The 25,849-nt window shown below is 40.8% G+C and overlaps 1 protein-coding gene across 6 annotated transcripts; it reads left to right on the top strand.

The window, feature by feature from the left end:
• The first annotated feature begins 2,921 nt into the window (after nucleotides 1-2,921).
• On the top strand, nucleotides 2,922-25,500 carry ZNF711 (zinc finger protein 711). Of its 6 annotated transcripts, XM_058196739.1 has the most exons (10): nucleotides 3,122-3,415; nucleotides 6,760-6,824; nucleotides 10,131-10,232; nucleotides 11,101-11,631; nucleotides 17,053-17,211; nucleotides 18,013-18,159; nucleotides 20,574-20,711; nucleotides 21,905-21,952; nucleotides 22,550-22,693; nucleotides 23,983-25,500. In XM_058196739.1, the coding sequence occupies exons 3-10, from the start codon at nucleotides 10,148-10,150 to the stop codon at nucleotides 25,158-25,160; spliced, it is 2,430 nt and encodes an 809-aa protein (XP_058052722.1). In that variant the 5' UTR covers nucleotides 3,122-3,415; nucleotides 6,760-6,824; nucleotides 10,131-10,147; the 3' UTR covers nucleotides 25,161-25,500. The 6 variants fall into 6 exon arrangements, with proteins under 6 accessions (XP_058052723.1, XP_058052722.1, XP_058052721.1 ...); XM_058196738.1 differs by lacking the exon at nucleotides 6,760-6,824; XM_058196740.1 differs by lacking the exons at nucleotides 6,760-6,824; nucleotides 10,131-10,232 and having other exon boundaries at nucleotides 2,922-3,415.
• The last annotated feature ends 349 nt before the right edge of the window (nucleotides 25,501-25,849 follow it).

Here is a 25,849-nt window from a genome sequence, read left to right as displayed (position 1 = left end):
TGGGGGGAAATGGAGATTTTGCAGTATCCTTCCCCTGGAGCGAGGTGGGAATGGAGATTTTGCAGTATCCTTCCCCTGCCACACACACCAAGCCACACCCACCAAGCCACACCACGCCCACCAAGCCACGCCCACAGAACCGGTAGTAAAAAAAAATTGGATTTCACCACTGATCGATACCCTTAACTTAGACCATTGAGTAAGAAAAAGCAATAGACAATCAGATAGACTGAACTAAAGAGGTAGTGTTTCTAAAACATCAACATAAAATAAACAAAACAAATTGCATGGCATCCATGAGCACCCCATGCTGAAAACTGAAGCGATAATCATTAGCAACAGTAAAAATAATAATAATATTATTATTATAATATATAATCATCAGAATCTTGTAAGAATTCAGGCAAGAACATGGGATTTGTTTATTTAGAACATTTATATGACTTCCCTGTGCTAATTGTACAGGTATCTGATGTGATTCTGCTTAGCATCACCGGCTGCTTCCTGTTTCTTAGGAAGCTTATGATCCACTTACAAGTCTGTTCCGGTACCAGTAGCTTGTTTCGCTTAGTTAGAAGAGTGTCTGGAATGATAGTATTGAATGCTGACTAAAGTCTACAAAGAAGGCCCTTTTGTAGGTCTTTGGCAATTCAAGATGTTGTAGGATGTAGTGCAGAGCCATATTGACAGCATCATCTGTTGATCTATTTGCTTGGTATGCAAATTGCAAGGGGTCTAACAGTGGATCCGTGATAGTTTTCAAGTGGACAGCAGTAGCCTTTCAAAGGTTTTCATGACTACAGATGTTAGAGCAACTGGTCTATAGTCATTCAAGAACTGAGGATAAAGCAGCATCCTATTGCTAAATTAGCATTTGCACCTGGAAGCAGTGTTTACATAATCAAGAAATGCTTGATTATAATGAGCAGGACCTGACTAGTTCAAAAGGCTATTTTATTTGGGCTAGAAAGCCCAAATTTTCAGAGGGTATTCTAATGCCAGTGTCCAGGAAACACCCCGCTACATAGATTTAGGCTTTAGGCTTACCCGTTCTGAGCTGTAAACTACGGAATGGCATAAAATAATTAGTTTTGATGGCACTTAATGATTCAGATGTTTGTAGCCTGGATAATGTAGGTTTACTTTGCGTTAACATACTCAACTAGCTAGGATTGAGGTGCCTTGGGAGAAATAAGTCAAACATCCTATCTCAAAGATTGCATAGTTGAGAGAAAGACTGCTTTAAATAACTTTTAATTTTAATTTTCCTTTACAGAAACCTAAGGCACAGTTTCCCGATTATGGGGAGAACAGTTCCCAGCCAATGAACCATCTCATTGCTAATACACCCTCTAGATTTGTTCATCCACAGTATACATATAACTAAAAGAAACTTCAGACAACTGAAGTGTCTTATGGTATATAATAAACTGTAAGATTTATAGACTTTTGCCTGTTTATTCTTTATCCCTCAGAGTTGTAGCCCTCAAAAAAGTCTTCAGGTGCTTTGTCAGAAGGCAACTGGACTTTCCTGGTTTTTCTTTGAAGGTGTTTTGCTTCTTATCCCAGAACCTTCTTCAGCTGACAGAATAGTGGGGAATGGAAGGATCTATATTCCTTGCAGACAGCATTTGCATCCTTGTAAGGATGATGCAAAGGGACATAGTATTTCAGTGGCTAAGACGCTGAGCTTGTCGATTGAAAGGTCGGCAGTTCAGCAGTTCAAATCCATAGTGTTGATCTCCCGTTACTTGTCCCAGCTTCTGCCAACCTAGCAGTTCGAAAGCACGTAAAAATGCAAGTAGAAAAATAGGGACCACCTTTGGTGGGAAGGGAACAGCGTTCCGTGCGCCTTTGGCGTTGAGTCATGCTGGCCACATGACCACGGAGACGTCTCCGGACAGTGCTGGCTCTCTGGCTTTGAAACGGAGATGAGCACCGCCCCCTAGAGTCGGGAAGAACTAGCACGTATGTGCGAGGGAACCTTTACCTTTAATGATGCCAGGATGGCACCACTCACTATCTTAATCCTAAAGGGGATTTGTTTTGCATTACCACAGTAGAACCTCATCAATTGTGCTTTGTGGAGTATAGTTTTAATTTTTGATAAAGGCTAAATACTGATTATAGCCCATACAAACAAAAACTCTGAGAGGTCCACCTTGTCTAAAAAAATAGGAGAGCCCTAACAGCAAAACTTTTTAAAAACCCTGAGTATGCCTTTCACTGTTATTCTCTCTCTTTAGCAGCAGTGTCAAAAACTTTAGCACTGTGTGTTTGTGATGCTGTTCATAAATTTGGAATGCAGAAAGACAGAAGGGCATCACTTTTTAAAGGTACAGAAGCCCTTAGCAAGGAGCTTGCTCCTACAAAACTCCCCCCCTCACTCTTTCTGAGACTTTGAATCTAATGATGGGAATATTAGAAAATGCAATCCAGACATCGTCTTACAAACGCACCTAACAAAAAAGATTGTAAATCTTGCTATTTGTGGGGTGAATTTTTTTTTTCTTTCCAAAGGTCCATTTAAACAAAATGTTGGCCGTTTGCATTTGAAGGCTGTTGCGTGTTTTATGCTTTATTATAAATTTAAAAAAAAACCAGGCAAATTCCTGTTTGCATTGCTCAAGAGAAACGAGACTAACGCTCAGAACAAAACTGGCACTTTAATTGTAAGAATAATTTCATTGCAAGAATAACAAGAAATCCGATAAGAGATCAGGGCTTGTTAGGAGGAGATTAAAGGTTAACTTCAAAGTTGGACTTCAGCCACTTTCCTTTATATAAAAAAATAACTTATTAAAGTCGAGGGGAAGAGAAAATCATTGCAACAATTTTTTTCTGCGCATTTCTGAAGTCTGCCCGCCCACCTCAAGGGATGGTCTTGTCGTGAGACGATAACCGCAGAATCGCCCGTTCGGTGGGTTTTGTCTTTTTTTGTTTGTTTCTCGCGCGCCGCCCTCCCGCTTTTTCCCCACCCGTCGGGTGGTTTTCGCTCCTGGCTTTTGTTCGCCCGCTTTCCTGTCTCCTCCCCTCCCTTCGACTCAGGGAAAGAAGCGGGCGCCGCGGAGCCTCACTCCCCCTCCGCGCGCATGCTCCCTGCAAAGAAAAAAAGTGGGGGGGGAAGAAAGGCAACCCAGGGGACGACGCGCCTGGGTGACGTGTTCCGGCGGCGGCTGTTCGCGAGGACGGCGCAGGGGGGAAACAGGGAGGGGGGAAAGAGGGAGCGCGCGCGGGCGAGGGAGAAGGCCGCGCGCGCTCCCGCCCGCCTGCCGTTTCCTAGCCCGAGCCTGTGATTGGTGCAGGCCTCGGACCTGGCGGACCTCGAATGCCAGGCCCCGAAAACTGGCAGCCGAGGCGGCCCGAGCTTCCTCCGGCCTCCACCCCCGCTCGGGCCCGAGCCCGCCCGGCGAAGGTGAGGAGGTGGGGGGACAAATGGGGGGCGTCCCATCTGCCGGTCGCGGCGAGGCGAGGCTCCTGAGGAAGCGCCACAAAGAGACGGAAAGGCGAGGCGTCGGCGGGAGGGACGGGCGGGTGGGCGGCAGGCCGCTTAGGCCCCGGCCCAGGCCGCGCCCTGAGGCCTACTCCAGGCCTCAATGGCGGCCGGCTCTTTTCTCTTCTTCCAAGAACGGGATTCCTTTTTACCTTAGGCCGGGCGCCGCTTGGCCCTCCCCGGCGGCCCTTAGAGGGGTTTTAGGGGCGCCTCCGCCTCCGCCTTGACCGGCCCCGGCTTCAGAGCGGGCCAGAAAATGGCGGCGCGTAAAATGGCGGCCGCAGCCATTCTCCTCCCCCCCCCTCAAAAACCATCGCCGGGGCCTTTCCCAATGTCGCCGCCGCATCCCCGCCTCCGGAAAAGCCCATCCCCCTATTTTACGACGACGACGCCCCCCCTCCGTTCCCACCACCCCCTCCCTCCGTCCCGTCCCCTTTCCTCCAGACAGGCGGGGGCGGAAAGCCGCAGCGGGAGAAAGACCCGCCCGGGCCTCCTCCCCTCAGCTGCCTCCAAAAGCCAGGAGGGGAGCCGAGCCGGCGCCTTCACCGCCGCCGTTGTTGTTGTTTCCCGGGGAAGCGCCCGTCTGGCTCAGACCCCCGCGCGCCGCTTTCTTGCCCGCCTGGTTCCCCTTCCCTCCCTCCCTCCCTCTCTCTCTTTCCCTCAGCCGCGCCACAACCGCCCCGGGGAAGGATGGGTACAACAACCCCACCCCTTTTTGCCCGACTCGGGCTGCAGAGCGCCGCTTTTTTTTTTTCCTTCTTCTGCTTTTTTTTTTTGTTTGCTCATCGTGGGCGCTGATTGGAAGAGGAGGGCGGCGTGGAGCGGGGGCGCGCGCGCTCGCCCGCCCGCCCGCCCGGACTCCTCTCGCTCTTCCTCCCTCCCTCGCTCGCTTCAAGCGCTCTCGCGCGCGGAGTAGGGGGGGGTTAGTTCAGAGCGTTGGTGGTGCGCGTGCGCGCGCACAAGGGGGCGGGGGGAGGAGGAGGAAGAACGGGGCCCGCATGACGCAGGCGCGGTCCCGAACGCTCTCTTTGTATCGGGAGCTCCCTCCTCCCAAAAGAGCCCCAGCCCGTTTCTATCTCGCCTCCCCCTTTGCAGATGCTAGCCAGATGTTCGGCGGCTGGGCTTGTTCTATCCGAGGCGGGCTTGCAGTGGCCCTTTTCCCGGGGTTCCTAAACTGCTGCTTCCTAGAGGGGGAAAAATGCCTTCGACAAGACCTAAGCTTAACTCACAGAACCATCTATTGTAATGTCCTTCCTGTTAAAGACTACTTCAGCTTTAATTGCAATAATACTAGAGCAACTAATAGATTTAAACTTAATGTCAACCGCTTTAATCTAGATTGCAGAAAATATGACTTCTGTAACAGAATCATCAGTGCTTGGAATACTTTACCTGACTCTGTGGTCTCTTCTCATAATCCTAAAAGCTTTAACCAAAAACTTTCTACTATTGACCTCACCCCATTCCTAAGAGGACAAACGTGCCTGCCTACCATTCCTGTCCTATTGTTTTTTTTCTTCTTCCTATATATATGCTTATACCTCCTTATATTTACTCATATATGTGTTTATATACTATATAATCTTTTGTATGATACCTACATATATTGTTGTGACAAAATAAAATAAATAAAAATAAAGAAAATAACCCTGAAACCAGTCCCATGCATGGCTTAAGGCTTCTCCCAGAGCCCCGTTTTTGAATGCAAAAGTCCATCATCGTTTCCCCAATCCGGGGCACCCCAAAGGTGCTTTTTTCCAAGAGGCAACTGTGGACTTTTATTGGTTTTTCTTTCAAGACGTTTCGCTTCTCATCCAAGAAGCTTCTTCAGCTCTGACTGGACGGTAGGCTCAGTACACTTCCTAAAATGCAAATGTCCCATCTGACTGCAAGGAGTAGAAATCCTTTCCGTTCACCCCACCATCCAGTCGGAGCTGAAGAAGCTTCTTGGATGAGAAGCGAAACGTCTTCAAAGAAAAACCAGTAAAAGTCCACAGTTGCCTCTTGGGGAAAAAAGCATCTTTGGGACAACCTGGTTGACGGAGAATCTCCATAGTGAATCCAGTTTTCCAGCCTTCCACATCCCCTCCTGACAAGCAAATGCTTGGAAAGGGCAAAGATGGTAGTTGCAAGGAAAGCAGATTCCCTGGCCCCAGTTAATGTCTAGGGAGAGTCTCAATCATCCAGATCACGGTTGTCCCAAAGGTGGTTTTCTTTCCCCCCAAAAAAGGTTACTAGACTTTGGGGTTCCCTCCCCCCCTTCCCTTGAAAAGTTTCGCTTCTCAACCAAGAAGCTCCTTCATTTCTAACTCCAGTTCTTCAGTTAGAAGTGAAGAAGCTTCTTGGATGAGAAGCGAAACATTTTTTTCAAAGGAGAAAAAAAAAGAATAGAATAATAACTTTATTGTCAGTTTGAATTTACACTAATCGGCATACATTTAAATGAAATTTGGTTGCATAAAGCTCTCAGGGTCACCATGACAAAATAAATAAATACAAATTTATGTATATACCCACATATATGACACAGAGGAAGAAAAAAAAGAAAGAAAAAGAAGAACAAAAAGAGAAAGCTCCTTTGGGATTCCCCCTCCCCCAAAGGGGAAAAAATCCTTAATGGAGGACACATTGAGTCAATTACACTGGGAGTGTACATAACATACATAACATAACATCAGAGTTGGAAGGGACCTTGGAGGCCTTCTAGTCCAACCCCCTGCCCAGGCAGGAAACCCTACACCATCTCAGTCAGATGGTTATCCAACATTTTCTTAAAAATTTCCAGTGTTGGAGCATTCACAACTTCTGAAGGCAAGTCGTTCCACTTATTAATTGTTCTAACTGTCAGGAAATTTCTCCTTAGTTCTAAGTTGCTTCTTTCCTTGATCAGTTTCCACCCATTGCTTCTTGTTCTACCCTCAGGTGCTCTGGAGAACAGCCCAACTCCCACTTCTCTGTGGCAGCCCCTGAGATATTGGAACACTGCTATCATGTCTCCCCTAGTCCTTCTTTTTGTTAAACTAGTCATACCCAGTTCCTGCAACCGTTCTTCATATGTTTTATCCTCCAGTCCCTAATCATCTTTGTTGCTCTTCTCTGCACTCTTTCTAGAGTCTCAACATCTTTTTACATCGTGGCGACCAAAACTGGATGCAATATTCCAAGTGTGGCCTTACCAAGGCATTATAAAGTGGTACTAGCACTTCACGTGATCTTGATTCTATCCTCTGTTTATGCAGCCCAGAACTGTGTTGGCTTTTTAACAGCTGCTGCACACTGCTGGCTCATATCTAGATGGTTATCCACTAGGACTCCAAGATCCCTCTCACAGGTACTACTATTGAGCAAGGTACCACATATACGGTACTGGTGCATTTTGTTTTTGGCCTAAATGTAGAACCTTACTTTTTCACTGTTGAATTTCATTTTGTTAGATAGCGCCCAATGTTCAAGTCTGTCAAGATCTTTCTGTAACTTGAGCCTATCTTCTGGAGTGTTGGCTATTCCTGCCAGCTTGGTGTCATCTGCAAATTTGATGAGTTCCCCATCTATCCCCTCGTCCAAGTCATTGATGAAGATGTTGAAGAGTACTGGGCCTAAAACAGAGCCTTGGGGTACTCCACTGCATACTTCCCTCCATGTGGATGTAGTTCCGTTGAGGACTACACGTTGAGTGCGGTTGGTCAGCCAGTTACGAATCCATCTGGTGGTGGTGCTGTCTAACCCACATTTTTCTACTTTATCTAGTAGTAGGTTATGGTCTACTTTATCAAATGCTTTACTGAAGTCCAAGTAAATTATATCAACAGCATTCCTCTGGTCTACTAATTTTGTCATTTTGTCAAAGAATGCGATAAGATTAGTCTGGCATGATCTGTTTTTGACAAACCCATGTTGGGTTTGTTATTACCCGTGTAATTGACAGGCAGGCAATTACCCGTGTAATTGACAGGCAGGGGTGTATTGAGCTAAATTGTTTCATTTATTTTTCAGGATGTGTTCTGGTGTATTTATACTTCATTAAAACATTTGGAGCAATGGTATAGAGGATGGGTCACCAATCTTTCGGACCTCAGGGACCACTAAATTCCTAATTTTAAATCCAGCGGGCCACTAATATGAATTTTTTAAAGAGAGATATAGTATTTAGTGCAATATAAAAAATGCAAATAATTTGTCTGCGGACCACCAAAATTTTCTCATGGACCACTGGTTGGTGACCACTAGTATAGAGTGCAGTGCTGTTAATCAGGAGTGGGAAAAGAGGCCCTGAGCGGCAATTCCATGCTGACCAGACCCGACTTTGTGGCCAATTGTTGGCAGCCTTACCTAGTTACCTAGTATAGTTCTCCTGTGTGAGCAGGGGGTTGGACTAGATGACCTCCAAGGTCCCTTCCCACTCTATTACTGTTACCCCCATTTTTAAAAAAATTCTGCGATGAGAAGACATCAGAAAATAGTCACAGATGCAACAAGTCCTTTTGAAAGTTCAGAGCTCTAACTGTGGGGATGCTGTCCCACCCAGTTAGGCACTTCCTACGCTTTATAGAAACTTGTCCCTCCTAATTAGGTGCCATTACAGAATTTTAATACCTTGATGTAGGGAGAAAAAATTGTCTTTATTTTGGCTGTGAACATCACTTGCAAATGTAGATCCCTAACTAGATTTTTCTGCATATTCAAGTCTAATATCTAGACTAAAATGAGTCCCCTTGCATTTGCGTTCCAAAGAAAACATTGCAAGAATGCTTGCTTTGATCTGATAAACAATCCAATCCTCCGACATCTCATTCCTATTGGTGCAGTGCTATACTCTGCTGTGCTATCTTAGAGTCACAGAACTAACAGTCCACAGTTTTGCAGTTAACTGTAAACATGCATTGGCAGATTTGGGAGGAAATTAGTATGTACAGCAAGATAGAATATAAGCAAATTTATTACACGTTAACAGCTTAAAGCTGTTTGAATAAAATCGGATGTATACCAAAGTTTTACATCTCAGATAAGATTTAGTCTAATGGTTAAGGCACCAGGCTAAAAACTTGGAAGACGGTGAGTTCTAGTCCCTCCTTAGCCACGAAAGCCGACTGGGTGGCCTTCGAACAAGAACTCTCCCAGCCCGAATCACCTCACAGAGTTGTTATTGTGGGGAAAATAGGAGGAGGAAGGTGTGTTGGATGTGTTCACTGCCTTGAGTTTTTGTATTAATATTGTAAAAATAATAAAGGGGAATACAAATTAATAAAAAAGATGAAAGCTTGAATTGATTGTAGGGAGATGTGTGCTGCACCTTTTCTTCAAGACTGTTTCTTAGAAATTGGCTTCATTCAAGCATGCTAAGCATATATTAACAGACTTGATGATCACAGCTATAAATATGAATATTGCAAACTTTCTTAAGAATTTTAATTATTACTTGTCTTTATCTATATACTATGAAAATTCTCATGTCTGTTTGATTGTAATTTTAAATTGGGGGAAATGGCATGTCATAGGGCAACCATTTTTGAATCAACATGCCTCAAATGGGCTAATTTACAGAATGCATCCAAATTCAGGAACTATGACACCTATGGAATTAAAAATCGCCAAAGTTGTGGCCGCTTTAATGCTGCCATGCTTGTTGCAATTAGCTGTGGTCATGTGATCATCACTAACAAGGTTTCTTGTTAGCTTCCTAGAAGGGAAGTCAATGGGGAAGTCAGTAGGAAGTTGGAAGTTGCTCCTGCATTTTTACCACCAGTAGTCACTCTGTTGGGTGGCTCAGTGGCTAAGATGCTGAGCTTGTCAATCAGAAAGGTCGACAGTTCGATTCCCTAGTGCCGCATAACGGGGTGAGTTCCCGTTACTTGTCCCAGCTTCTGCCAACCTAGCAGTTCGAAAGCAGGTAAAAAATGAAAGTAGAAAAATAGGGACCACCTTTGGTGGGAAGGGAACAGCGTTCCGTGTGCCTTTGGCATTGTGTCATGCCGGCCACATGACCACGGAGACATCTTCGGACAGCGCTGGCTCTTCGGCTTTGAAACGGAGATGAGCACCGCCCCCTAGAGTCAGGAATGACTAGCACAAAAGTGCAAGGGGAACCTTTACCTTTACCTTAGTCACTCTGTTTAGGAAAGGAAGTGCCCCTGAAATGATGACCCAATGAATCTTGTTATCTAGCACCACTCTATTTACTTAGACATATAGATTAACTTTGGCACTGACAAATAGTCTTGAGACCCAGGAAGTCCTATAATCCTTATATATACCAGTATGCCTCAGTGATAAAAAAGATCCCTTTGGTTGTTACGTTCTGAAAAAAAAAAACCAGAATTTTGGGTTAAATTTTCAATGTGAATAACAGTTATATAAAAATCTTTTAACATATAGAAATATCAGTTGCTTTAGGCTTCAATCTGACGTTCACTTAACTGGAAGTAAGCCCCTTTATTTTTAGGATTTAATTATAAATCATTTTACAACATGTCTTGAATAAATTAATTGCCTAATTCTGATTTAGGCTTTTGGTAACTATAGAGAATATAGCATTCCTGCAATGTGTTTACATTACATTTGCACAGAACAAGACAATTTAATAAAGACATTTCATGTGGTGTTAGTACAAATAGTAATTTCTATATAATTCCCTTTTCAGTTTGTGAATGAGCCTCAATGATTATGGATCCAGGTGGTGGAAGTCTTGGTTTGCAGACACAGGAATCCAAAATGCCTCACACAATGATTATGCAGGATTTTGGTAAAAACCATACTATACTCACACAAAATTATTATTATTAGCTAAAGTATTTGCTTATCAGGTGCATTGTATTTGTAAATCAATAATCTGCAGCTTGGGTGCCAAAATTGGTATGGGGGGGGTATGAATTTGTTTTATATTTGGACAGGCTCATGGGGGCTAACTTCCTGCTGCCTCTCCAAGGCTGCACTCTGGTTAGCTCCATGCTTCAGTCACTTACAAAGAAAACTACGTTTGGGTGTGGAGGGTATATAGTGCTCACTAATGAAATCGTTCCTCTGAATTTGATAATAAGGTGACCAAATATTTTAAATAATACCATTGTATTAAATTTCTGAAATCAGGTGAATTGGAATACACTTGGCACTAGAAGGCAGCTAACCTCCTAGCTGAGCCGTGGTGGTGCAGAGGTTAGAGTGCAGTACTGCAGGCTACTTCTGCTGACTGCCAACTGCTTGTAATTTGGCAGTTCAAATCTCACCAGGTTCAAGGTTGACTCAGCCTTCCATCCATGAGGACCCAGATTGTTGGGGGCCATAGGCTGACTCTGTAAACCACTTAGAGAGGTCGGTAAAAGCACTGTGAAGCTGTATATAAGTCTAAGTGCTAACACGAATATTTAAAACGCTCAGTCTAGCCTGCAGACCTGGTATTTCCTAGTAGCCTCATTGAGTCCCAGCAATATGTAATGTTTGCATCCAGCTGCAGAATTCTGTTACTACATCTTTTAAAGTGGATAATAGATATACTAGAAAGATGGAGAGTATTTTGGATGCATGTACAGTATTCAGTAGCTCCTTAGGAATATGCAATGATTCAGTCTTGAAAACAATATTAATATGCTTCCTCGTACATTATTGTTTCCTAGTGGCTGGAATGGCTGGTACTGCTCATATTGATGGAGATCACATTGTGGTGTCAGTCCCTGAAGCTGTACTGGTTTCAGACGTTGTCACGGACGATGGGATCACCCTTGATCATGGCTTGGCAGCTGAAGTTGTCCAAGGACCTGATATCATAACTGAAACTGACGTTGTAACAGAAGGTGTGATAGTCCCGGAATCTGTCCTGGAAGCAGATGTTGCTATTGAAGAAGCATTAGATACCAGTGATCATGTTTTAACTTCCGATTTAATCACTGAAACCGTTAGAGTGCCTGATCAAGTTTTCGTGGCTGATCTTGTTACGGGTCCTGATGGACACTTGGAACATGTGGTGCAAGATTCAGTATCGGGACCTGATTCCCCCACGATGGTATCCGAAGAAGTTCTTGTGACAAATTCAGATACCGAAACTGTCATTCAAGCAGCCAGCACCGTTCCTGGATCCACAGTTACCATCAAGACTGAGGATGATGATGATAGCAAGAGCACGTCTGAAGACTATTTAATGATATCTTGTAAGTGAAGTAAAGGTATATATAAAATTATCTACTCAGACTAGAAGTGATTTAACCATGAGAGATGTAATTGTGTAGAAGTACTGCATCTGGTTGTTTGGTTTCGTTTCAAGGAAGACATTGTAAATGAGTTAACAGAAACTAGCTGGTGAAAGAAATGAAGAAATTGGAAATGTTTAGGCTTAAAACAGTTCTAAGCTTGCATATATTGTCTCAGCTGAGAATAATGGGTGTAACTTGTCCTTGGACTGATTGCTTGTATCAGTTTCCACTTGAATTTCTTCTTTTCAGTCCTTAACTGTAGTTTGCAAGTATGTTAAGCTTGTAGTATTACAACAACAACAACAAAAATTATAGTTGAAAATTGGCTACAAAAGTAACGGTGGTTGACATTAAAACAGCTAAATATGGTTCATGCTAAATATGATCTACAAACAAAAATATTTCTCTATTAAAGAATGAGAATTGTGATTAATTTGAGGACTATTCCAGCAAAATATTTTATTCTGCTTGTTCAGTCAACCAGCCCTACATGTTTAATTGTTTTGTATTTTATAGAAATAGCTATTTTACATATTAAGTAGAAATTAACTTTTCTCCTGAAAATGAAGTGTTGTAAATAATAAATTTGTCATACTGATGAAGATTTGCTTTTTACTTCAGTCAAAAGTGTTCATGGTAAGGACATACAATATTCTTCATCCCCATGAAAGTGAAAGCTTTGTACAGTTGCCTCGTGACTAATCTGGTCGCTTTTGAAGTAAAGGGAATCATTTTTCCAAATAAAATAGACATATTTGAAAAAGAAAAATTCATGTTTAAAAGATTACATTTTTAAAAAAACACTTTTACCTAAAAGGGTTGAACTGAAAGGTCCTGGGAATCCCTTCTAGCTCTGCAATTTCTCAATTTTATGATCTAGGGTTTATAGTGACCGATGGTAAGAATTCAGGAAAAATAGAGATTTAGTGTGGGGGGTGGTAGTGGTAAAAAAAGTCACACAAAACATAAAACGGCCTCCTTTGTTTTTGTTTTTCAGGTTTGTGATGTTCAGACACCCACAATGGATTGCTAGCTTTTGAGCCATAGGATGATACTGCATGCACATGCTGGTGATCCTATACCCACTACAGAGCCACCCTGGAGCTGTCCTTTAGGGAGAAGGTAATATTCCACTGCCACCTCCTTTTAAGAATCTATTACAGTACAGTATAGCAGGGGTGGGCAACTTTTCCTCGGCAATGAGTCAATTCCCCTCCTTCGCTAACCGGCTGGTCTTGCCTTGCATCCAATTGGACCCCACTGCCCTCAATCATGTCAGTAGCACAGTTGGGCAAAATGGCAAAGTATTTTGCTACCAGTCCAGGGCACAAGAGTTACAATGCGGCTTACGGCCACTCTACATTGCGGCTCAGAAACGGGCCGTAAAAACGAGCGGTTGCACCCCATTTGACACGTTGGCCCAAAGTTATTCACCCCTGCAATACAGCATTGCATAGTCTGCTACAACTATTAAGTAAAATCCGATTCTGTTCCCTTCTGAGGACGCAATTAGGAAAGTCGAGATTTTTTAAAATAAAATAAAATTGCACAGCTGTAAATTTTGGCATGTAATCTCATGGTTTTATGGTGGGTGTGATATCACCAGCATAGTGCATGCTGAGACACCGCGTGAATGGGGAGCTGGCAATCCACAGTGAATCTGAACATCTCATACCTGGAAACAGCTGACAAAGGTAAGTTAAAGGTGGTAAATCTTCTTTGTCCGTGGATATTCTTTACTATTTCTGCAGAAAATTATTTCTTACAATCACCTGGGTAATCATAATAATAGATCATTAATAATCAAAGGAAATAATTGGGCTTTTTAAAAAAAATTGTTCAAGTTTATGTGTAGTCAGAAAATAATCTTCTGGAATTATAATTTGGTTAAGAATGAATGTGGAGTTGTTATTTTTTTAAACTTGTCTTACAGGTTTACAATTCTTACGTTGAAGTCTGTAAACCACTTTTTGTGTTTTCTTTAAAAGAAAGTTGTTAAATCAAGGTGGGAAAATGCATTGATGTATATATGAGTTACGGGTGCAGCAGTCTAGATTGTATGCATTTAATTCTGGAATCCCTTGAATAAATGGTGTATAATGTTAATAAGAAATAAATAAATAAAAATAAAACATGTAGTTAACTTATGTTTAACAGATATCAACCTAGTGATTAAAGATACAGTGCTTTACAGTATTCATATATTAAAGAATTACTGACACATGCAATATGTTTCTAATGATTTATAATCATTTTTATTTGAGGCTTCTCTCCCAGTACTATAGCATTTATTCCAATATATTTTTCCAACATTTCCCTACGTCCTATGGATTATATGCATAGTTTATAAAATGTAAGCTTTCAGCAGTGATCACATGGGGTGAATCTAGAAAGTATATTTCCTTCCATGTTTAATCTGTAGTTATTAGAAAAAATGAGTCATAGCTAAAATCAAACTGAAATTATTACATTTTGATAAATTGCCTTAGCAGTATGTTCCTGCTGTATTCAAAACTTTCAATGTTAAGAAATTTTATTTAGCAAATATTGTTTAGTGCAAGACACACCTGAAGACTTGAAGTGTTATATTTATCCATTGCAATACTTCTGCTGGTGCCTTTTAGGCATGACATTAATTATATTTTACCGATAAGCTTTGGAAAAATGTGTTTCGTATATTAAGTACTGCAGTAAGCAGTTAAGTACTGCTAATGTATGTTATAACTGCAGTTTTTATTTGGGTTGGGAATCATTAGGTTCTTTATTAACACAAGGATTATTCTTTCTAATAAGCCAAAATTTGAAACTACGGTTTATAATTAGTGTTTGGACTTGTCAGAATAATGGTAAGTGCGAATTTAAATGGAGTTGCAATGTTAATTTTTTCCATTCTTTTCAGTTTAATTAATCTGGTAAATAAAAGACTGAGGACTTTATTTTAGTGTTTTACAGTCATTGGCATATCTTACAAATATCAAAAAGAACCTTGTTTCTCTGTTATTTTTATGAATGGAACTAAAGAAGTGACTATGAATTTGTACAATTGCTTTATTATTATTCAAACAGGATATATAGAAAAATCAATCTAAAACCTTGGAAGAAGAAAACTATCACAATACAATAGAGAAATCACTTCCATTACCATCATAGGTTTATGTGTTTTATTTTTCCTTCTCATTTTTTAAAATACATCTTCATGAATCTAGTAAATACTTCACTGTTTGGTCTGGAATTCTTTTTATTAGGCCAGCAGCATTTGCACATCCCTATTCAGTGTTGCATAGTTTCATTGCAACTTTCCAAATGTTTCTCTGCACTCCTTTATTTTTAAAAGAAAATAAATAAAAAAGTAACATTTCAAAGGGAAGAAGTTACTCCATAAAAAAAAGAGTGCTTTGTAGCAATCCTTTCTTAAATATTTTGGATAGACAGTTTGCAAAGAATTGCTTGAAACCTCACAGTGGAATTTGGTGTGATTCTTCCCACTCTCCTGAGTATGAATGTGAATTAGACACACTCACACACACACTCAAACACACACCAAAAGTCAGCGAGAGCCACAGAAAAACTACACCAAGTGTTCGGAAATAGAGAAGCATTTGAAAGATCCCCTTTTTCTGTATTAGCAACATAAACCCACATCCCAAAAGCAAATCATTGATCCAACTAATGAATTAGCTCTCCTGTTAAAATAACAGGTTTGTTTTCTGTATATAAATCTACCTACCAGTCCAGCATTTCCCTATAATCACAGTATACAACCTCTTTGTGTTCTTAATGTTGTCTATCTGCAAGACAGACAGATATAGGAAGGAAGGAAGGCAGGAAGGAAGGAAGGAAGGAAGGAAGATAGTTGGCCTCTGTGAGATAGCTTTTTGCAAATTCAGATATGGGAAATTGCTCGGCCCAAATGACTTGAATTTTATTAGCTTTTTGTTTTTCTAAAATTCATTAAGAAACACCAGCTTCAGTCATATAAGTTTAATTTTGCCATGGTTAACAGTAGCGATACTGATAACTCTTTTGAAAAAGTGAAGTGATTAGCTTTTTAATTTCTATTTAGTTCTGTTTTCAGTAGCTTCAGCATTGTTCTGACCAGTTCACAGCCTTCTGAAACAAGTTCATCAGTGGCACCCAAAACCGCAGCAGTTTTAGCAGGTATCATTAAATGGCATCTAGCACAGGCAACATGGGCACATATAAAGCAAAAAATGCACTGTTATAGTCATGTAAAATTGGTATAAAAGCAAGAAATTACAATTGATCTTTGCTTGCTTCCCTGAAAGAACTAACACCTATAAAAGAGTTCAGCATCCAACTGACTGTTGCATGGAAGCGCAACCTTAGAACAATTTCTTTCCTTCAGCTTCTAGCAAAGTAAATAATATTAAATTTCCTTAAGATAAATCACGTGCGTCTTGTAGTATTGTTAATGGTGCTAAAAGGAAACTATTCTTGACTATGATCATAGAAGAGTCTAAAATAGTCAAAAAGTAAAGACTATGCCCAAAGCATGCTTCCTTTCTCCAATATAACACATTCTCCCCCTCCCAAGAATTTTGGTTCCTTCAGTTTTATTTCTGGATCATTTTGAAACAAGATATCCTATTGGGAATCGATTAACATGCTTTAAAGGAGAAAGAACTCAGCCCATAAATTAAAATTAGTGTGGTATACACTTAACTCTGATTAAGGGGCAGGGAAGGGTTTTCATGCAAGGAAGAAATGTGGAAGAGATTGGGTAAATTTATTGCTTTCTGACTCCCCCCCCCCCCCGAAAATAAACCTGTGATCAATTCATTTACAGTTTCACTATTCTACATCAGTCATAATTTCATCTTGTAGAGTACCACCTTATGGAAAGGAAGGGATGTCTGTGTGAATAAATGCTAACTAACACTTTATTGAAAATGTTGAAGGTCTTTCAAAGATCAAACCAAAATGATTTTCCTTTTTAAAAAAAACAAAAAACAAAAATGACAACATGGGTATCCCTCACTTCTTATATGTTCTAAAATGCAAAACAGACCAATTAAATGAAAATGCCCATGCAATGCAAAATGTCTTATTCAATTGCTTAATCAGACATTGTGATATTATTGATATATTTATACAGCACAACTGATTCTTTCCAATGGTGAAATTAATTATTCTGATTTACTAAAATAATAAGTTGTCAAGTTACAGTGGATATATTAATACCATGTACAATCTTCAGAAATTAAATAAGTGTGAAGTAATTGGTGTGCATGCCAGCATCTAATGCAGCCAGATTGTTATTTGAATAAATGAACTAAGATTCTCAGAACATGTTGTTTTGCTTCACATTCTGCTTCAAACTTAACTTCAGTTCTTATTTTTCTTTTCTTTTTTTTCAAGTGGATGATGTTGGGGAAAAATTAGACCACATTGGAAATACCCCTCTAAAAATCAGCACTGAGGTTTCACATGGTGACGTATCTAAAGATGATGGGTTTGGCTCTGAAGTTATTAAAGTTTACATATTTAAAGCCGAAGCTGAGGATGATGTGGAAATAGGTACGTATCTTAAACTTAGGTTCACGAATCAGTCCATAAATATTAAATTAAATCTTGACTGCCAATTTTCATAAACTAAATCGTTCTTTGTAATGATTCCAATTTAATGAAAGTTTCCATCAAACTAGTTTAAAGGAGGCAGATACTAAATCAAACTAAAAGCTGGCCCATAGATTTCAAACCATAGGAAATGACCTGTTCCCTCCCACAAATCTTCCTCTAAAGCAGGGGCGTCAAACTCAATTTCATCGAGAGCCATGTCAAGATTTGACCTGGGGTGGTGGTCTGGGGTGGGCATGGTCAGCTCACCGTCATTTGTGTTGGGGGCACCTGTGGAGGCTCGCGCACTCTTCCAGTGAAAATGGGCTTCCAAGCGCCATTTCGGCTATGACAGCCTCCTGCAACTCTCTGCCAGAAAAAACGGGGGCACATGCAGCCCTCCCAAGTTCCGTTTTCTCTGGCAGAGGCACTCCAGGCCGCTCGTTTACTGTTTCCAGGGTGGGCCCCGTGGGCCAGATCTAAGTACCCCACAGGCCAGACCTGGGCCTTGAGTTTGACACCCCTGTTCTAGAGGCTTAGAGTCTTCCCAAGCCTTGGACGGCTCTATTTTTTCCTTCCTGCCGTGTGTTTAAAGTTGTCATTACTGCTTACAGATTAAGATCCTCCTGTTGTATTATCTGTTGTCCCTAAAAATGTGTTGACTTCTGTTACGCTCCAAACACAAGAAAAAGAAAAATAGCCAACTTTTACTGTTCTTTTTCAAATTCTACCATGTGAATATTATTATTTTTTCTCTTCAAGGGGGAACAGAGATTGTAACAGAGAGTGACTTCCACAATGGACACTCTGTCGCTGGAGTTCTAGAGCAAGGCAGTGTTGGTAGAGTCCAGCGAGAGAAGATGGTTTATATGGCTGTTAAGGATTCCTCCCAAGAGGACGAAGATATTAGTAAGGACACCTTTTTTTGTGTGGTATTATTAAGTAAATAATTTTGTAATTTCTAGAATTGTGATGGCGAACCTATGGCACGTGTACCACAGCTGGCACACAGAGCCCTCTCTGCGGGCACGCAAGCCATCGCCCAGCTCAGCTTCACTGTGCGTGTGCGCGCCTCCCGCTGGCCATCTGATTTTTGGGACATGCGGGGGGCAGACCGCATGCGGGAAATGTGTGGACATGCATGGGGGGGTTACGCGCCAATATGCAGGGATGGGGCAGAGCACAGGGTTGTGGCGTGCACACACATACCCCGGCCCGTTTTTAGGCCCAGGAGGCTTCAGAGAGGCCTGCTAGGCCAAAAATGGGGGCAGGGGTGTGTGCACACATGCACTAGGAGCCTGGGTGGGTTGCATGCGCATGCGTCTGCATCGGAGAGCACATTGCATTAAGGGTGCCGGCATGCACGCCTGCTGTCGGCCCACAACGAGAAAAAGGTTAGCCATCACTGTTCTAGAAGATCTCTCAATTACTAAATGATTGTTTTAAGTTTCAGAAGATTAACAAGTCAACAAGTTTTCTTATTTTTCCCACCTCTATAGTTACTCAGGTCACCAATTTTGCACGTGGAAAGAGTTACGTGGACTTTTTACGCAAGCTTTAATCCAAGCAATTGCAAAAGCCATTTTGATAAAACTCTGGTCTAATACTACGTTGCCTCATTTCTGACTTTGATCTGTTTGCATGTGTGACTGGCAGAAAATAATATATTTCTTGACATTTACATGGAACTGCTGGCAATGCCAGATACATTTTTCTCTGAAGAGTTCCACATGTACCAAGGATAATAACTTTTAAGTATCTTTGCCAGTTGTCAGTATTCACAGTTTTTAATTTGCTTTTCCAATTTACCTAACACAATGTTAATGTCTAAATATGAATAATTTCTGACAATAGTTTGCATATTTTACTTGCCTGTTCAGTATTTAAAATATGTTGAAGCCATTGAGAAGCAAGATAAGAACATAACACAAGTTCCAAGATGTCAAAAAGCATTGTCTTTGTAATTTTCATTTCTTCTTTTTTAAATTACCACCCATTTTTAAAATTAAATATCTAAACCATAGGTGGGTTTCAGCAGGTTCTGATCAGTTCTGGAGAACCGATAGTGGAATTTTTGAGTAGTTCGGAGAACTACTGACTGGCCCTGCCCACATCTATTCTCTGCCTCCTGAGTCCCAGCTGATCGGGAGGAAACGGGGATTTTGCAGTAACCATCGCCTGGAGTGGGGGTGAGAATGAAGATTTTACAGGATCCTTCCCCTGCCACGCCCACCAAGCCACACCCACAGAACCTGTAGTAAAAAAATCTGAAACCCACCACTTATCTAAACCTTATAATAGTTTCCATTACAGATTTTACTTTAGCCATGTACTTAACTAGATACCAGTGGCTAAATTATTGGCTTCCATTAGAGTATTGTAAAGTGTAACTTAGATAATTAACTCTTTGAGTATATAAAATGCTATAAAAATAATATTTTTAAATGCGTAATTTAATTATATGATTGTGCGTGAATTAAAAATCACTTTATTATTCTTTTTTACCTAGGAATTATGTTTAACTTCTGCAATATAAAAGCACAGTGTAATTTTTAGCAGATTTGTTTAAAGGTATTTTTGGTTGTTTTTTTTAAAAATATGCATACAGCAGAAGCCTTAATAATAGAGTAGAAAGTTGATTCAGAACTCTTTTGTATTGTGATTTATTCCATATAAATCCAGATAGCGGGTTTAAGTAGAAGTTACCGTATATACTCGAATATAAGCCGATCCGAGTATAAGCCGAGGTCCCCAATTTTACCCCAAAAACTGGGGTAAACTGGGGACTCGAGTATGTTTTCAGGGAGGAATGAGGCACCACGGTTGAAACCTCCTCCTCAGCTGAGAAGGCTGGCGGCCCCCGCCCGCCTTCACTGCACCGCAGGCTTCCCGCGTCCGTGCAAAATGTGAAAAAAAGAAAAAAAGAAAAAACTCGAGTATAAGCCGTATATACTCGAGTATAAGCCGAGGGGCTTTAAAAAAAAAACAAACTCGAGTATAAGCCGTATAGACCCGAGTATAAGCCGAGGGGACGTTTTTCAGCACAAAAAACGTGCTGAAAAACTCGGCTTATACTCGAGTATATACGGTAATTAAGCAAGGATAATATTATCATCATCATCATTTTAGCCCATGCCTATCCACTGCAGGACGAAGGCCTCTTCCTCATGTTTCCAACCAATACCGTCCTGAGTTTTCTTTTGCCAATTGGGCCCACAGTACTTACTGATGTCATTCTTCCATCTTGTTTTAAGAGTTAGGGTTATGAAAAGCAGCTACATAAACAGAATAATCCATTTCACCTCCTTTCAAATCACATCTAGGCTGTGCTGAAATAGCAGATGAAGTTTACATGGAGGTAATTGTTGGTGAAGAGGAAGCCTCCTCCCTTCCTGATGCACAGCTTGAAGACGCCGGTGTGAATAAAACTTTTGTCCCGGTTGCCTGGGCTGCTGCTTATGGTAAGATGCTACTTTTTTCTTTAACTCGATCCCTTCTCCTCACTTCACTTACTACTACTAGAGCCTTGCTCATGTCATCGAGGATTAGTTTTTCCCCCCACCCATCTCTTTCCACCTCAAGCCTCCTTCAAGTCAAACTTTATCTTTGGTGACTGAAAGATTTCTGAAATGACATCTTCCGGTTGACTGCTTGGTGTTAGTAAATAAGGCCTTCTGATTTTCTTCCAACTACCCACATTTAAATGTTCTAAATATAACTTCAGAAAGTGATTAATTTCCCAGTTTCTTTTAAATCCTTGGACCTTCCTCTTTTCCATTTTCATATCAAATAATAAAAGCGGCTGACCTTAACCTGCTACAATTACAGTGTCATCTAAATAAAGAGGCTTGGAATGCAGAATATTGCCTATTAAAAGTATTTGTCAGATTGGAAGCTCAGAGCCCCTGATGCTGGTCATGTGGGTCAGTGCATTTGTGTGTGTGTATCTGTGCATGCATGTGTACATTCTTTATGAAAGAAAGGATGGAGGTTGTTAGGCAGGTTTGTTTAGTTCATGCACTGACTCCTGTTTACATAACACATATTCTTCATGATACTACAAACAGAATATCTGAAGGCCAATTGTTGCTGTTCCGTCTGCCTGACATAATCACATTAATAGCATAAAATGGACATTAAAGCGTAACTCTTTTTTTCTTCTTGGAAGTAACAGACAGCAAACCTTGTTATTAAATATAAGACACAAGATTGTGTTTTGATTTCGCTTGGCATTCTTTGGAATCCTCACAAAGAAAGTTTTGGCAATTAATTACTCCTTGTTTTCTCTTTCAACTATTTTACAGTAGCAGCCCATAAACTGTTAGCCGTGCGCAAAACCTAATTGTTTTTCTTCCGGATCAAAGAGATCCAGTCAGCCATTGCAAGGACAGTCTTCTGAGCTGGAGGGGCTTATGGAGTTCTCATTAAAACAGGGTCCATTTTGGGGTTGGACTGCATCCAGAACACCAGACATTACTTCTGGATCCCCCCCCACATCAAAAAAAAATAGCTTCAGAAAACTGCTGGAGGTCCATGCTCCAGAAGAGAAACAGAATATAATGAAGTTCTTGGGAATGTTCTGTTCCCAGAATGATAGATATTGCATATCCCCCACTGTTTGTGAATTAAATCACTAAACTGCTTATTTCTCTAGGGGATGATAGAAGACTTCCTAGGAAATATGAAGACTGTCAAACACCAGGTGAGAAGATGAAGAATTGTTCCATGCTTAGTATAAATATTGCTCCTTCTGCTATATAACACAGAGCATTCTATGTCTTTTAGAATAACTCCTAATTAAATTTTAAAAAGTGGCGGGGAGAAGATTAATACATAGAGATGCTACTTGAATATAGCTATCGAGAGGTGCAACCATGGGTGCCACTATATCAGGTTAATAAATATGAGAACAATGAATAAAATACTTACTTTCCTTTATCTGAGAAAATTCCGAAATACAATGCCGATATAAACAGTGATAAACTATTGCTTTCTATATCAGGGGTTTCCAACCTTGGCAACTTTAAGACTTGTGGACTTCAACTCCCAGAATTCCTCAGCCAGCAAAGTAAAGCTGGCTGAGGAATTCTGGGAGTTGAAGTCCACAAGTCTTAAAGTTGCCAAAGTTGGAGACCCCTGTTCTATATGATGTATTAAAGAGAAGTTTTGAAGGGATTCTGGGGTTCTGGCATCATAAAATGGAATCCTTTCACACATCAAAGGCTCTATAAATGCTTTCTGCTTTAGCTTTGTAAATCGGGTATTATTTGCAATATTCTGATGTTATCTTTCATTCCAGGAACAAACTTAGATGCAAGATTAGAGAACAAGAATGGTAACACAACTCAGTATCTCCAAATCTGCGACAGCATTAATACGAACAGATTGCTTAAGCAGAAGACCAAGAAAAGGAGAAGAGGTGAAGCCCGCCAATGGCAAACAGGTAAAACAACCTTCCAAAAAGTTATTATCCAATTAAATATAGCTTTTAACATAGGTAACCTTTCTACGTCTGTCAGGATTTTTTTTTTCCTTTGGCAAAAAACAAGTAGTCTTTTTTTTTTTTTGTACAGTCTCCTAATCACTTATCTTGTTCCCAGCAAATTTTGAAACTACTTGGTGTAACCTACTGCCAATTGCTTTGGGTAAAAGCAAGTTTTCTCCTTGCGAGACTCCCTGTCCATCTCTTTGAGGACATAACCTATTAATTAACACGTGCGCTTTTATTACAAGCCATGATTTTCTCCTTCATGTTTTCTCCCTAGACTTTTAAACACCTTGCTTGATGAGACGTTCTTAAAAACCTGAAAGGGTACAATTTTATTGGCCAAACAAAAGTGTTGTTTTAAAATGGTCTTTGAATTTAAGTCAGAGGTGATTTCTTATATCATACTTTTCCACTTGGTAAGCCTGTAATAGCTGCTATCAGCCTAATAAGTTAAAATAGGAGAAAGGGCTGGAAATGACAAAGAAGGCCATTCATTTGACTTTTCCTTGTTTTATACATGCAAAGCCATCATTAAATTATATTTAATATCCATTCTTGATAGCATAAATAGAATGCTGAATAAACCTGAGCTTTTTAAACAGTGTTTAGGAGCCAATTATATTTTTAATCATTCATGGAGATCCCCAGCTGAGTTAAAAATCTTGTATGTCAGATTTTAGTGGTAAATACAATATGTTTCATTGTACAATTGGAAAAGAGTGTAAACGACCATTTGGTTATAGAAAATTAACTTGATTAAAGAAGATAGATAAACTAATACTTGTTTTGGGAAAACGTGAAAATGAATTACTGATTTGAAATAATAGATCTTAATTCTTTAAATTTTACTTTTTAAAAGTTTATTCTGTAATAAAAACTATAGTTTATTTTAGAGGATTAGAACTGGGAATATGCTGAATTGTTCAGTGGAGCGAGTTCCTAGGTACATTTGCAATATTTATAACTATATAGAGCTATAACTTTAAAAAATGACTTTACTCTTAGAGTATTGTCAGTTTTTATAAGGATTTTTTTTATCACTTTTTGCAGTCTAATACATATTTTTCCTGGAAACAAGGTTTCATTTAATTCAGCAAAATATTTATGTCTGAGTAGTTCTATCATGTGTTGGTTTGCATTGTTAGCTGTTGAAAGATTTGCTTTCTTTTATGTTGCATTCTGTGTAACTTCACAATAACTTTTACATAATCTATTTCATAATTCTTTCTGTTTATTTGACCCAGCTGTTATAATAGGTCCCGATGGACAGCCCTTGACAGTCTATCCTTGTCACATATGTGGGAAAAAATTCAAGTCCAGGGGATTCTTGAAAAGGCATATGAAAAACCACCCAGATCACATGATTAAAAAGAAATACCAGTGTACAGACTGTGACTTCACAACCAACAAAAAGGTCAGCTTCCACAATCACTTGGAAAGCCATAAGCTGATCAACAAAGGGGACAAAACGCACGAATTCACAGAGTACACCAGGCGCTACCGAGAAGCCAGCCCGTTGAGTTCCAACAAACTCATCTTGCGCGATAAAGAACCCAAACTGTACAAGTGCAAATATTGCGATTACGAAACCGCGGAGCAAGGCCTGCTGAACAGGCACCTGCTCGCGGTTCACAGCAAGAACTTCCCCCACGTTTGCGTGGAGTGCGGGAAAGGCTTCCGCCATCCTTCGGAGCTGAAAAAACACATGAGGACCCACACGGGGGAGAAGCCTTACCAATGCCAGCATTGCGTCTTCCGTTGCGCGGATCAGTCCAACCTGAAGACGCACATCAAAACCAAGCACGGGACGGACCTGCCCTTCAAATGCGAACACTGTCCACAGGCCTTCCCCGACGAGAAAGAGCTTCAGCAGCACACGGAGCTCTTTCAGGGGCACAAGACCCACCAGTGCCCGCACTGCGACCACAAGAGCACCAACTCCAGCGACCTAAAGCGCCACATCATCTCGGTTCACACGAAAGACTTCCCTCACAAATGCGAGGTCTGCGAGAAAGGCTTCCACCGCCCCTCGGAGCTCAAAAAGCACAGCGAAACCCACAAAGGGAAAAAGATCCACCAGTGTCGGCACTGCGAGTTTAAGACTTCCGATCCTTTTGTACTCAGCGGGCACATCCTCTCCGTTCACACCAAGGACCTGCCTTTTAAATGCAAACGGTGTAAGAGGGGGTTCCGGCAGCAGATGGAACTCAAGAAGCACATGAAGACCCACAGCGGCAGGAAAGTCTATCAGTGTCAGTATTGCGAATACAGCACGACGGACGCCTCGGGATTCAAGCGGCACGTCATATCGATACACACGAAGGACTACCCTCATAGGTGCGAGTATTGTAAAAAGGGCTTCCGGAGGCCTTCGGAGAAAAACCAACACATAATGAGGCATCACAAAGAGGCCCTCATGTAGCATCGGCGCTGCGGAAGACAATGTTGATAGGGGAAGGAAACTCTCATGAACTGTTTCTCCTGGTTTCAAAGCTTGCTCTTAAACCATAACTTTGCATTCTTTGTATTAAAAGTCTTAAAAGTATTACGGTCGACTGGGTGTCTCATAGCCCTATGATTGTCGCTTATAGGAACCTAACGAGCACTATAAACGCGGAGAGAATGAATGTTTTTGAGAAAGCTGCAGAAAGAGACCTTGAATGTCTTCTGTTAATTAGAAAGCGTTACACGTTATGAAGCGAAAGAAATACTAAGTCCATTCCCATAACTCTTTATATCAATAACGCCATATGTCACCCTAATGAAAATCAGGGACAAAAGTTCTTTCAAAGTGTTTTTGCTAGAACAAATATATCACATGAAGTTTTGAACAGTGAAGCTAGATAGAAGTCAGTTATATAGTCCTTACATTTTTTTTTTAAAAAAGAAAATTGTGCTAGGACATAATATTCAATAAATGGGTCAAATTTTTAGATCTGTCCTTTTTTTTTCATTTTAAAGCAATCATAACATTTCATACGTAAACATTTTGTTCTCTCCCTTTTGTTGTTTGAACGAGCAATTTCCAAAGTTTTCTTTCAGAGCTGCTAACCTATTTTGTACTGCCGGATTATCGTGTTGAAAAATACAGCATTATGTTTTCCGAGATCA

This window comes from Ahaetulla prasina, chromosome 11 (assembly GCF_028640845.1).
Source record: "Ahaetulla prasina isolate Xishuangbanna chromosome 11, ASM2864084v1, whole genome shotgun sequence".
Classification (NCBI taxonomy): Eukaryota; Metazoa; Chordata; class Lepidosauria; order Squamata; family Colubridae; genus Ahaetulla; species Ahaetulla prasina.
The sequence above is the reverse complement of the archived record's forward strand: the minus strand, read 5'-3'. Positions and strand labels throughout refer to the sequence as shown.